Genomic DNA, 13,826 nt, shown 5'->3' on the forward strand with positions numbered 1-13,826 from the left:
AATTTAATATACATATATTATACAATATAAATTTTTATCTGCGTTTCTTCTTTATAAATTAATTAGGATATATACATACGAACTGACAATGTGTTTTTGCCAAGCGAGAGTAATATATTAACAAACATAAAAAAAATGTCAATTATATCTATTACTCTATCCTGCTATTTTTTATTTATGTTTTTTATTTCGTCTAGTATTACAACTGACGAATTATAAATGCTTCTTTGCAGCTTAAACGCTCGTAATTTTTGAACACTGGAGGTTGTATCGCGGAATGTTTGGCATTTGACAGTCTTTTGTACTATGATAAAATTTCGCCAGGTTCGCGTAGCTGACCGTTCAATATTAAACGCCCTATCATCTCTATATACTATATACTGGCCACCGGATATATACATAGGATAGCCAGTGGCAATCGGTCATAGATGTCATGTAATGATGATTGCGCGATATCTGACCTCCGCATGACACTATAGGGACATTAGGGTTGGTATGTATAATCGGGTGTAGAGCGAGGTATGATTGGACGTATGTATGTGTGAGATGTCAATTTCGACAGTTTCCTTCCCGATGTCTTCTGAGCAATAAAGTTATCTCCGTGTAATTGATTTAGAAATATGAGAGTGATACGTATGGGAACAGTTTTTGATTGCATAATTCTCTTCAAAAATAAAAATTGAAAGTCTCAAGATAAATATCTCGTGACAAGAATATATAAATATCTGTGACAAGAATCATAATGATGTAATACAGGCATATCGACAAGCGCGATGGATGATTTTTCAATGCTTATAGAGTCATGTTTGCTTTGAAAATTCACGGTTAATGGAATATTTGAAAACTGTCATTTCGGTATCGTTAAATCGATCCGGAAGTTCCCCTACGGGAATACACATTCTACGATAAAAATGGGTTGTAGAAGCGCATTAATCGGTGACAGTGCGTGTGTATCTGTCGTTGCATATGTAGATATATATCCATTAGCACCGATGGATTTTCTAACGAACCGTCCCGTACATCATAGCATGAGACTCACGAATTTCCCTCGGATTATTATCTGTCCATATATCTATATATTTTTACTAGCGTTATCATAAATTTATCGGAACTTTTATACACAAAACACCCTTGCAACAATTTATATATTATTTAAAATTAATTTATTATCAAATTAGTCATGCATTGTTTTAGATTGTCGAATATATCGTTGTCTTTTAATGAATTATTCATGAATATTCATAAACATTCTTAAGAATATTTGATAAAATTTCCATCGAACAAGAATTAAATTTTTTTACTACTTTTGATTATGTTTTTAAATATTAGATATTTTTTAAAGTTGATATCGATATTTTCCTCAGAAAAAGATCGAATTTTTTGAAATAAATTTTGTTCAAAATCATATTTAAATTAGACGTTAGATTATCGATGGTTTTCATTCGTAAAGTCATGCAGGAAGCATTGACCGATAATTCACCGGCAAAACTCGATAAACGGTATTCAATACAAGAAGAATATGAAAAGAAAAGATGCAGGAACTGAATTGAGAGCGAATGGCGAGAATCTAATATCGGGAATTGCATTTGACTTCGATTGCTCTTCTCCTACCTGATGGCACGGTGACAGAGACGGGGAAAAAAATATAAAAGTTACTTCTTCTTTGCGCAAATACTTTTTTCCCGTTGGAAAATGCACTGACGCGCTCTTGATCCTGGAACAAATCTGCCCGCCGACGTTTACTATGAATCCATACGGATGGTACCGGATCGCATTATCGAATGTGCTTTATCGCATTTACGAAAGGATGACGTGAATACATTTGGCATAAAGATATAACTCGACATTTTTGAGAAAATTTACAAGAGAATCGGGCTTTCATTTATTCTCTTATCGAAATATAATTATCTCATAAATAGAAAAGTTGTTATAATAACCAGAATTAATTTACACTGTTGAAGCAATTCAAGTTGAGTATCTGAATGTTACTTATGTAAATATTATATATTTATATAGCGATAGATGGTAAGCAATAAACGAGAAAATAAGCTTCGTGGCATATGAATTTTATGAGCTTCTGAGAGCTTCAACAATCTTTAAAAGCTAATTTCTATTTAAATAAAACTTACATCTTATCTATATTTATATATACAGTGATAAAACATTTTTAATTTAAATATCAAAAATATTTAAAAATTATAAAAATAATAACAATACAAAAAGAAACACAGATTGTTCTTTTGCAAAATAGACTCAAAATTTGTAAGATATTCTTTAATCGCGCAGTCGTTTTGAAAATTCTGCGTTTAAGACGCGAGAGAATAAGATTATCTTCCCTTGTTCCCGAAGACTCACCATTAAACTAATTTCCTCTTCGAGTCCGAAAATTTCTAAGAGTTCGCAATTTGGTAAGCCGACCGCGAGACTTTTTAAGTCTGTTGCCGATGGCAATGCGATTTCCTGGTTTTGTTTCCCTATAAGAAGCACGCTTGCTTGAATGCTCCGCCAGGTACCCTTTCGCGAGTTCTCGTCACTCTCGGAAGCTTGCTTCCACGACTTTCAACGAGCAGCTGCGGAGTCGTGAGATTTTCGCAGATATCCCGCGGGCATTCGCGACATTTCCACTTTAAATTTACCGCAGGTTGTTAGGAACGGTTCAATGGGAGTTTATATATTTATATTTTCTCTATATAAAAATATATTTTGACCGGTATCCGCTCCGAAGAATTTTAAATTGCGCTTCGCGTTGAATTTTGAAGCTATCGCTGTTATCTCTTTAATATTTTCGACGTTGTTCTATTTATACCTGTCTCGATTCTTATCGAGTGCTGGCAGGCAATTTTTCACGATATGAGATCGAAACGAACCATGTCGACGTGATAGCAAAAACGTTGGATGATGTATTCTATGATCTTGTGTATTAATTACATCCTTATGGTATAAAAGTATATCAGTGATAGCGATAAGGTGGGAATTTCAAGCAAAAGCATCAGAAATTGCGACGATACGCAAACGGAAAGATATCAGGAATATACTATTGGAAACAATCTGTCTACTTAAGATCTTTGAAATTTAATGGAATAAAATGATTAGTAGAAAAAAGTCCATTACAAAAAAGCAAAACCTTTTATAATAAAAATTTTTTTATATATTAATTGCATTTCTATATTTAAATAATATATTATTATAATCTCTTTAACTTTAGTTTTATCTCTCTTTAATTATGTTTTTATTAGAAGAGATCGCTCTCGGCTTTTGCCGTTTATTTAAATATATAATAATAATTTCATATGCTCTTTCTATTAAGTATAGCATTTCTTATATATACATTTTATTCGATTATCGAGAATTAAAATTATTATCGCTTTTCAACATATTAAATTGTAGCATAATTTATTTTTTCATATTGATTTATCTTTATTATAATAATTACATTGCATAAATCTAATAAATAGTCTCTCTCTTTGACAATATTAATTAATCATTAATATTGTTAAAACCTTTGATTAAATTTATGCAATTATAAATTATTATGAGATATTGCTTTATGTATAGCATACATGTTGATAGTTATAACACGTATAATACAAATATTAAAAGATCGTTTTGCAAGATATTGATTTCTTCTCTGATAATATCTCGTAATGTCATTTCAATTAAATATGATAACTGCGATGGTTGCAATAAATATGTGGTACCATAATAGGAGATTAACGCGATAATTTAACAATTTTATTAACCAACGCGTTTCCACATAATAGCAAGAAAATAAATCCCGACTTCAAAGTTAATAACGCATTTATTGATATGTCGACAATTATACGGATTCGCGTATTTGTATAATATTATTACGATGTGATATTATGCGATAACATTACACGTGTGAAATTTGATTATTGCTAATAAATTTCTAATCACGACAGGACCGTAGCCTGTACCTAATGTAAGGTATTATATGATTAATAATTTAATAAATTTATCTCTTGCGTGAATACGTAGAAGTGTCGTCTCACGTGAAAAATGATAAACGTTTAATTACAATATGCAAAATTTGTACACATGAGCGAATCCGCGATCGTATATTAAAATAACAGATACTTGGCAGTCCTCTTGGCGAATCATAATCGCAAATATTGCTGCGGTAACGCGTATACTTTGAGGCAGTGGATTTGTGCGATACATCTATTTAAAAAATATATATTAAAAAAACGATTAAATTTCTATATCTCTTAGCCGCATTTTTATTTCCATAGTAGCGTTACGAAAATGAAGAAAAAAATAGTGTTTTTCTCGCTTATTGTTTGATGTGTTCTTATTACATTGTCAAAATTATAGAAATGTCCTGCCGTATGTACGTTTATTGAAGACACACATCGTTTAGTAATCTTGAGTAATTTATGACTCGCCATAATTGTAAATATGCAATAAATCATTAAAAAACTGCTTTAAATTTATGCGAGAACGATATACAATATTTCGATATACGAGGAGACAGAATTCTCTTTTCTATTTCAATTATATACCGAAATGTATAGATAAAAACGAGAAGATTCTATTAAGGTCGTATTCTGATTTTGATCTCGAAATACGCGCAGATAATAATACATTATAATTTATACAATTAAATTAGATGTATTTTCTTGTTGAGTAGTTAATAATGCATCATTAGTCAATGACTTTTCCTCGTATTTTTATATATTTTGATATAAATTGTCTTTTTTTAATACACAAAAGTTTGAAAAATCTATTAAAATATACTGAACGATCGATTCTTCCTCATTTTTGCATTATTTTAGTCCGATTAATCATGTATAAAAAAAAAACTCTCTCCTTGTGATAGTAAACATGAAACAAGATTACATGACCCACATTACGTGAAATTAGCTTTTTATGTAATATATAAAAGATACACCCCGAAATATAGAGTTTCGTGGAAGAATACATTATTTACTATGAATAAAAATTTAGCTAATGACTGGTAATACGCACAGTGTTTTGCTCGCGTAGAAATTCAAATTTGAGATGCAAAAATCACTTTTCTGTGCATTAAATTGAATTTCGTGGACGCTCTCGCTTTACACGAGGCTTTTCAAAGCACGAAGCATATCTGTTTACGCAGATTTCAAAGATTTAACCGCGAAGCCATCCCTCTCAAAGTGTTTAATAGATCGTCTGAATTGCATTATTGATGATATAAAATATAAGAGGCATGTGAGACACGATCGTTTTTTTCTCACCGATCTGCTTCTTACGGTTAATTTAGGGCATGAGGTACCTGTCAGCGAGTGTTTGGGAAATTCTGTGATAACTCTAACTCGGACGATATATTAGGCTGAATCTACCATATGTATGAATAACGTTGAAACACGCGAAACCTTCTCTTCAACTATGCTATTATATTGTGCGGGAAATTAAACAGATGGAATATTTGACATGATTGGATCCCATGTTCCCATTTAATAGCACATATATGTTTACGATAAAAAAAAAGAGAAAGACAAAGACAAAGAATAATATATCTTACTCTATTTTATAGTATGTAATATGTATTAACTTGTATTAAACTTAAAATTGTATTATCATCATATATATTTTGGATTAGATTATTGTAAATATTTCATCGCATATTTTGAATAAAATAAAAATATGCGCATGTGCAATACTGTCGAATAATATAAGATTCAAAGTATTGTTAAATAAGTGTGTTATTGTAAGTTTTATGTAAATACAATAAATATAATAAATAGAGTAACGGCTCTAATTTTCATTACATAACGAATTTAATTTGTTTATTATCGCTCGTTATTATTATCGTGTTTCTAGACTGTCAAAGCTTAAAATTGTATTATCATCGCATATTGTAACGTGCGGCTAGACATTTATAGAATTAACCCCGATTTTGACTTATAACTAAAATATGATCGAATATCTACATGGAAAGGCTTATTTAAAAATATTTGTTTAAAGACGATTATTAATATATTAACTTTCTTTAATTTTCAATTAAAAATATCTTTATGAATATCTTAAATTACTGTCGATCAAAATACAAAATGCAATTAAAAAATCTTGAAACAAAATTTTATTCTCCATTAACGACCTCGAGAAGCATGATTCGCCGAAATACTTTTTAATGTTACATTATCCAAATTTGCTCGAGACTTTATTAGAAAATGCTAATTGACTTCGAAATTTAAGCCAGTTTATATTCTGCAACGAATATATTTGGCGTAAAAATTTTCCATTACTCGACCACATTGACATAATGCTCTTTGGTCCTAGCACTATTCATAGTCATACCTCGCGCATGAGAGTTTACCCGATGCATCCGTGTTTTCGATTTAATGAATAAACGATACCTGGCGGAATTGTTGCGAATTTAGGTCGAAGTACCCACCATTCATTTATTCTATTATTATGTTCATATCGAGTTTGTATCGACGATTATCAAATTATATATATGTATTGCGTGCAAATTACGTCACGCGATCGAAATTGTATATTATTCTGGTCTATCCTCTCTTCTCCCTCCCTTTTCTTCCCCTATCAACAGTATAATCGATGCGAACGATGTTAAAATACGATAATCGATGCATAGCCGGTACTTTAAACGGGAGTGATAATTAAAGAAAGTTTTTTCATTGACATAGATTGAAAGCTTTCATTATTGATATTATTTGGAACTTTATTATTAACTTTATTATTAACTTTATTATCAACATTAGCTGAGAAAAATTGTCAGATTAAATTCAAAATATAATACAGAGAGGAAAGTTCTTTCGCGCTTGCGTGTATAAGTTAGTAAAAATGACAAATAAATATATACATGAATAAGGATTTTTCAATTATATTGCGCAGTTCGCAGAGAAATTTTTTTTCCCAGCATGCAGAAAGATCCTGCTACATTAATTTTGAGTAAGGTATATGCGTACTTACCGTGTACATCTGGTTTAATATCAACTGCGAGTGGCTCCACGAGGGCAATATTGTTGACTTTACACGTGAATGTTACCCCCAACTCTTCCCGTGTAATTTGCATCTCCAGCAAACTACTGCCAGTGCCTGACCCGGTATCAGTGATGGTCGACGAGCTTGTCGCTGAAATAGAACAGTTTATATTTCTTGACAAGCATGTCTCAAGAGAGAGAATGGATACCAGTTATATATTTTAAAAGATCGCGCTAGTTTAGAATGAAGTATATTTCGAAATGCGTGGCAAAAAATTGTGATAAAAGGACTGAATATTTATTTTTATTTAAAAACATATAAAATTAATAATTAAATAAAATTAGAGAGGAATAAATCTTTGATAATATTATCGTCATTATTGATAACTGATTAAATTATCTGATAAAAAATTAATAAATGCTAAAGTTTCTTTTGTCTTCCAATGTCCGCGCTTGAATAATGGTTCAATGATAACGATACATTTTAATTCATATAAAATTTTACTGGAAGTAAAAAATTATACATTTTAATTTCATTCACATACAGACATATTTTAAATAGAATATTATATATTAGATAAAATCGCACTCGGTTCAATTACGTTATATATCATATCTCGCTTGAAATAACTAGAAATATTAAGATATCAAACCGAGATCATAAGTTTATAAATACAAATAAGAGTGAATTTGTTGTAATCAATTTTTGATACAAATAGAATTAAAAAATTGCCAATTATATGACTGTAATTATATATTATGATTTCTCGATCAAACTCCGATTAATTTAGTCGATTAATTTGAAGATACCTATTTCGTTAATGTAAATAAAATTATAAACTTTTCATTGTTTCATACGTGAAAAAAAATTAAATTAGGAACAACACGAATTATATAATTATAAATTTTGCTGTAAGCAATTTCGCCAATTAAATTAATCAGAGTTTAATCGGAGTAGTCTTAAATAAGAGTTTATATCTCTCTCATTAATGGAAAAAAAAAAGAATAAAGTATGTGTGTTCTGTTTAATTATGTTTTCTTAGCTTACAATTTCTTTAAAAATACGCATGAATTTATAAATAGATTTATCCATTTTAGAGAGAAGATATGAGATACATTATAAATCTTACCTTCAAGTAGTTGGTCATCTTTAAACCACTCCACTGTAGGTACAGGTTTGCCTTTGCCACTCTCGCAATATAGAGCTATTGTCGATCCCTCGTTTATAGGTCCTAAAGAGGCACCGGTACTCAAAGTATTCTTTGTATTTTCATCGATGACACGTACAAACTTTGGTTGCACTAGAACATACACAAACGCATTCGTATCGAAAACTGTTTTATTCTATGAATTTTCATTGCTCATTTTTGCCGCGTAAGTTTAAGAATTTTATTGTAGCGATTTTCTCTCTTGTATATTGCGATGAATCAATGCGTTCATAATTTCGTCAACAATTTCCTTCCTTAATGAAAATATGTCTATACAATAAAACAGTACATTGGTTTTTTACTTCTCGTCCGAATAAATGCATTCTTCAAATAAGAGCCCTTTGATAAAATAAAATTTATTTTACATTACAAAATTTCTTGAGACAACAAGAATGATTATTATTAAGATAACTGGTCCGCGGAAAACTATCCGCTTTATATTGAGAAAAATAACACGAACGTTAAAAAAAGATACTATATTTTGATACAAGTAAAATATTTATGGATATCAAACTTTTACTCTTTTCTCTTCTCTTCTTTTCTCTTTTGCCTAAAGTTATATGCGAATTGATTGTTTTAAAAAATATCAATGTCAACACAAAAATTTAATCTATTGTTTTGCGTCTGTATCCTATATAAATAACGATATCCCGAGTGCAATGTGGAAATTAATAAATGTCTATTGAATCGGCGTTTTTGAACGTTTCGGCTCATATGTGTAAATCGATGCGATTTATATATATTTGCTACATATCCTCCGGCTTAGGAAATAGATACAAATCCCATCATATCTTACATCTGTCGCGCAAATGCCATTCCCTCTGACGTTACTATATGCGGCAATTCCCAGAATTTTCGCTATTTTTTTATAGAATATCAATTTATATTTATACAACGTTGCAATTCATTTATATTAATTAGGCTCTGATTATTATATAGTATATTGGGTTGACTGAAAAATGATAATTTTATCGATTCGAGAAGCTTCTTCTTTTACGATATATACTTTTTTTACAATAAGCGATTTAATTACGATATTTAGAAAAGTGTTACCAATTCATCCCGTTCAATTCAACACGTTCGGTCTGATAGAGCCTTATCTTTTCGCGCGATGGAAGTAAAGTGACGAGTATTGCATGCGGTGAAATTTTAAACCACCTATATCGATTTTCTGACGCGCGAAGAGTGCCCTAACTTTCTACAATTCCTATACGGGAATAAAGTGACTGCTACTTATCGAACAGGTGCCATGTTCTTAGGACATTATAAATCAAATCTCTGGCAACACCGGCTGAAAATGCACTCAGACCACAGTGTTCTAGCACTCTGGTTTTGTCGATGTTACATTTACGAATGTCTATACAAATACACACACACGCGAGACGTTTGTATGCTGCGTGTAAATGCATCCGGGGTAGCATCACAGATACTTATACGCAAATACTATCTTTAAGAATAATCATATGGCAGAAGTGAATTATGATGAATCACTAATAATGGAAAGTACAATACATCTATCGATATAATATCACCACGTGCATTTGCATATAAATAGTTTACAGAACAAGCCTACATTTATATTATATTGAGAAATTATTCATCTGCTAAAAATATATGGAGGTCAAAAAATTTATATAGACATAACATATAATGCCATTCATGTATTTTTCAAATTCTCATATGAGTTATATTATCATTATCAGATTGAGTTATATTATATGTGACGTATTTTTTTATTTAAATATATACGAAAGCTCCCTTTAATATAAAAGAAGTAATATAAATTAACATATCAACATCAGAATCCTATAAATACAAGAAGATTAAGAAAAGAAAGAAACGGACATAATAGATTACAAAGAAGAGAAAAATAAAAAAAAAATAATAATAAAAGTAAAATAACATTTAAAATAAATCTAAGGATAAACTAAAATTAGGAAAAATTAATGGAAGCAAAGAAGCAATGATCGTTTAAACGAGCTAAGAGATATTTGGAAGAAATCCACATGATCAGAAAATTCATTACCTAGTATACATAGACGATGTAAAGGCTTGAATTTACCGTAGGAAATGCGATGCACCTCCTCATGAAAAATTAAATTATTTCTAAGAGATATCGCTGGGATATGTAGCTTTACACGTTCCAGTAATTCTGGACAGATAATACGTCCATTAATTAATTTATAAAAGAATATTGAGTCCAAATATCTCCTTCTATGTTCTAACAGTAGCAACTTGAGCTTATTTAACATAGAATCATAAGTGGTCGGAATAAGACATTGGATTATCTGTAAAAAAACTATATCTCCGAAGGAAGCGATGTTGGACCTTCTCAATCATCGCTTGGTATTTAATTTAGTACGGGGCCCAAACAATGGCAACATGTTCTAGCTGTAGTCTGACTAACGAACAGAATAATAATCTTAACGTATTAATATTATTAAAATATTTACAAGACTTCATAACAAATCCAAGCTTCTTGAACGCACGGCTCGTGATAGCCTGAATGTGTTATGTAAAAGATAAATCAGCGGAAAATATTACACCTAAGTCACGAATAGAATCGGTAACTGAGAGAGGAAAAATGAATTACGCTTTATTTGGATAGATTGAAGTGCAAACTATTCGCGTTACTCCAACAATCTAAGTGAGAGAGAACATGTTGTAAAAGATCCGCGTCTTCAGGACTGTTAATCCGACAAAAAATTTTTAAATCATCCGCGTATAACAAAAAATTACAGTGTTTAAAGACTTCTTTAATATCATTTATGAATATATTGAACAGAAACGGGCCCAAATGCGATCCTTGAGGTACACCTGAGGTGACATTTATTATTCTGGAGAAACAGTTTTTCAATTTAACTATCTGTGTTCTGTTCGTAACGAAACTTGATAACCATTTTAACATAACTCCATCAATACCAAATGTACACAACTTACACATTAATGCGGTACAATCAACACTATCGAAAGCCTTTTTGAAATCAGTATACACAGCATCAACTTGGGAACCCTCCTCAATAGCCGAGCTAATAAAATTTTAATACGGTAGGAGATCTAATATCTTTCAGGATTTAAAGATACTCACCTTCTGCTGCTTTTAGATTAATATAAAAATTCTGTATATATATGTATATAAATCTGGGTTAACAGTAATTAATTAAAAGAAATATATTCCGTTTCAACATATATATTGTAAGCGTTCTAAATTTATATTTGCTATAATCGTTGCAAGAAAATTTTGCAAATACATATTTTATATTATCATTATGATATAAAATAGCACAAGAAATTTTTAATAATTCAAATTTTACGGCTGCACTTTTTAATTCAAATGCGACTTCATAAATATTGTTAAAACAAACATATTTTTCATAATATACATTTGAGGGATAAAAATAAGATATCAGAAATATGTAAAGAGTAATCTCTCGCAATCTTTTTAAAATCTGCACACAGTAATATAGTAATCACATATAGTAATCACGTTTTTTTAAGTTTAAATGATTTTTAATAATCTCGTGTTGTATTTATCGAACTCGTGTGGACAATAACTTTATATTAATATATATATATAAATATATAGATAAATATAAAAGTACACATATAAATTTTTTTCGTTTAACAAACAGATTTTAAACAATCTCAGAATTACTGAAGGATCTATAATGTATAAAGTACCAAGATATACTTTATTTCGCAAAAGCGTGAATTGCATATTCTAATATATATTTCAATATATCGCCATCGTTGAGATACATTCGATAATATAAAATAAAGTTATCATCTTTAAGCTTAAGAGAGCATAAATATATTATCAATTGTTCAAATTCTAAAATCAAGTCTCTCGAAAACGAAGCTTGATACGAAAAGATTTTATTCAACATTTTCGATTTATTTTTACACGAGAAAAATCTTCCTTCTTGGCTATATTATGTTTTCTAGCTGCATATATGTGTGTTGCATTTTGTAATATCAAAATAACTGTTTTCAGCGAAACTCATCTCGTGAATTCGCGGGCGACGCTCTTGGCGAAATTGTAAATTTTTACGTTCGCGTACGTCATCGCGTGTAATTCTAATTTGCCTTGCTGAGTCGAGGAAATTACATCGATGCTCCGATGTTGATACAAGGCAGAAAACAAACATTTACTTCGCTTTGCTTTTCTGCAATATCGGAAAAATTTGCGTTTCTTCTTGCGAAATACAATATGATGTCAATAAGTTGATACGGTTTAACGGGGTATAATGATAAGCTGTGAAGATGAACGTTTTGTAGAGATATATTTTGCAAAGCAAAAGAGAGATTTGTTATAAAGTCAACTAAAACGAGTTTCAAATTGTCAATCGATATATGATGAAACGCGACGCGCTCGGTTCGTTAAGCAATTCGTTAACAAATTGCTATATAAATCTTTTATTTTCGCAGAACAATATTTTTTTGTTGTATTCGAATTTAGATTACGGCAAATTAAATTGAATAACCTCCATACGTACTCTGTATCGTTAGAAGTTAATGCCTTGGCGTTAAACATTTTAATTTATTCCAGTAGATTAGATGTCTTCTTAATTTCGCGTTAATTATACAACGCGCTATTCGAAATAACTCTTGACGCACGCTTTAATAAGATGCAAATCACGTTAAATCGCAATGAGTTGTAGTTAATAGGCGATAACGGGTGCTCATCCAATCAGAAGCGCGCTGGCTAACTTTATGCTCCATATTCTCGAAGGCTACAATTTGCAGTCGTGGAGAAGGTTTAATTGGGTCGGTCGCGAGACAAGTGGTACTTCATAAGATTTGAATTGAGCCGAGTGGTTCTCCAAACCGATCGTAACTATTCGTATCCACCTTTACTTAATAAATGATTCAGCTAAACTGCGAACTAAATCATTGCTGGCGCGATATATACATTAGGCGAAAATAAATACATTAGACATATCATTGTAATAATTGATGAAATCTTGCCGAATTTTCATCATATTTTATATCCGAATATTCAAAGCCTGGAATTTTGAAATAACCTTTGCCTTTAATCTTTTAAATATCCTATAATTCCAGTTGCAAGCTATTAGAGAAAATTAATCCATTAGGTGATAATTAAATGATATAATAATTAATATTAAATGATATTTTTATATATAATTATATATAATAAATATATAATAAATAATTATAAATAATACATATTTTTTTAAGTAATTTTACAATAATTATATGTGTATGTAATATGCTGTTTTTTTAAATAATAGATTTTAATCACAATATTTTTTCTGCTATAAGCGTAAAAATTCAGAGAGTAAAGTTATTATTTAAATAAGAAATTAATATTTTATTTTAATTTTTAATAATATTTTTTTCTCTTGCTGTTTTTAATTATACCAGATTATTATATGGTGTAATTTTGTGTCATACATTATACGAAAACATTGAAAAATATGTTTATTTCTTTGTGATAAAAATAAAAGCTTTTGCGGAATTTTAAATTCATATATTTTGGCTGCATTAAAATATTAATATCTGACATTTCGGATTTACTTTTTTAATTCCCTTGGAAATTTATATATATATATATATATATATATATATATATATATAATTTTCTATACATTATTTTATTTATAATACATATATAACATATTTTTTATTTTTAAATAAATAATATTCTTAA

General features: G+C 29.9%; 1 protein-coding gene across 12 annotated transcripts in view; it reads right to left on the bottom strand.

Moving 5' to 3' along the window:
* Positions 1-13,826, bottom strand: part of Nrm (neuromusculin) — a 165,499-nt gene that overhangs the window by 39,302 nt on the left and 112,371 nt on the right. For all 12 annotated transcript variants that reach the window (XM_070304179.1, XM_070304180.1, XM_070304171.1 and 9 more), the window contains 2 exons: positions 8,078-8,248; positions 6,937-7,098 (listed from right to left, as the gene is read on the bottom strand). In XM_070304179.1, the coding sequence (XP_070160280.1) occupies positions 6,937-7,098; positions 8,078-8,248 (333 nt within the window). The remainder of the gene's footprint in view (positions 1-6,936; positions 7,099-8,077; positions 8,249-13,826) is intronic.

This window comes from Polyergus mexicanus, unplaced genomic scaffold (assembly GCF_030449975.1).
Source record: "Polyergus mexicanus isolate NDT 795.1 unplaced genomic scaffold, iyPolMexi1.0 SCAF_11, whole genome shotgun sequence".
Classification (NCBI taxonomy): domain Eukaryota; kingdom Metazoa; phylum Arthropoda; class Insecta; order Hymenoptera; family Formicidae; genus Polyergus; species Polyergus mexicanus.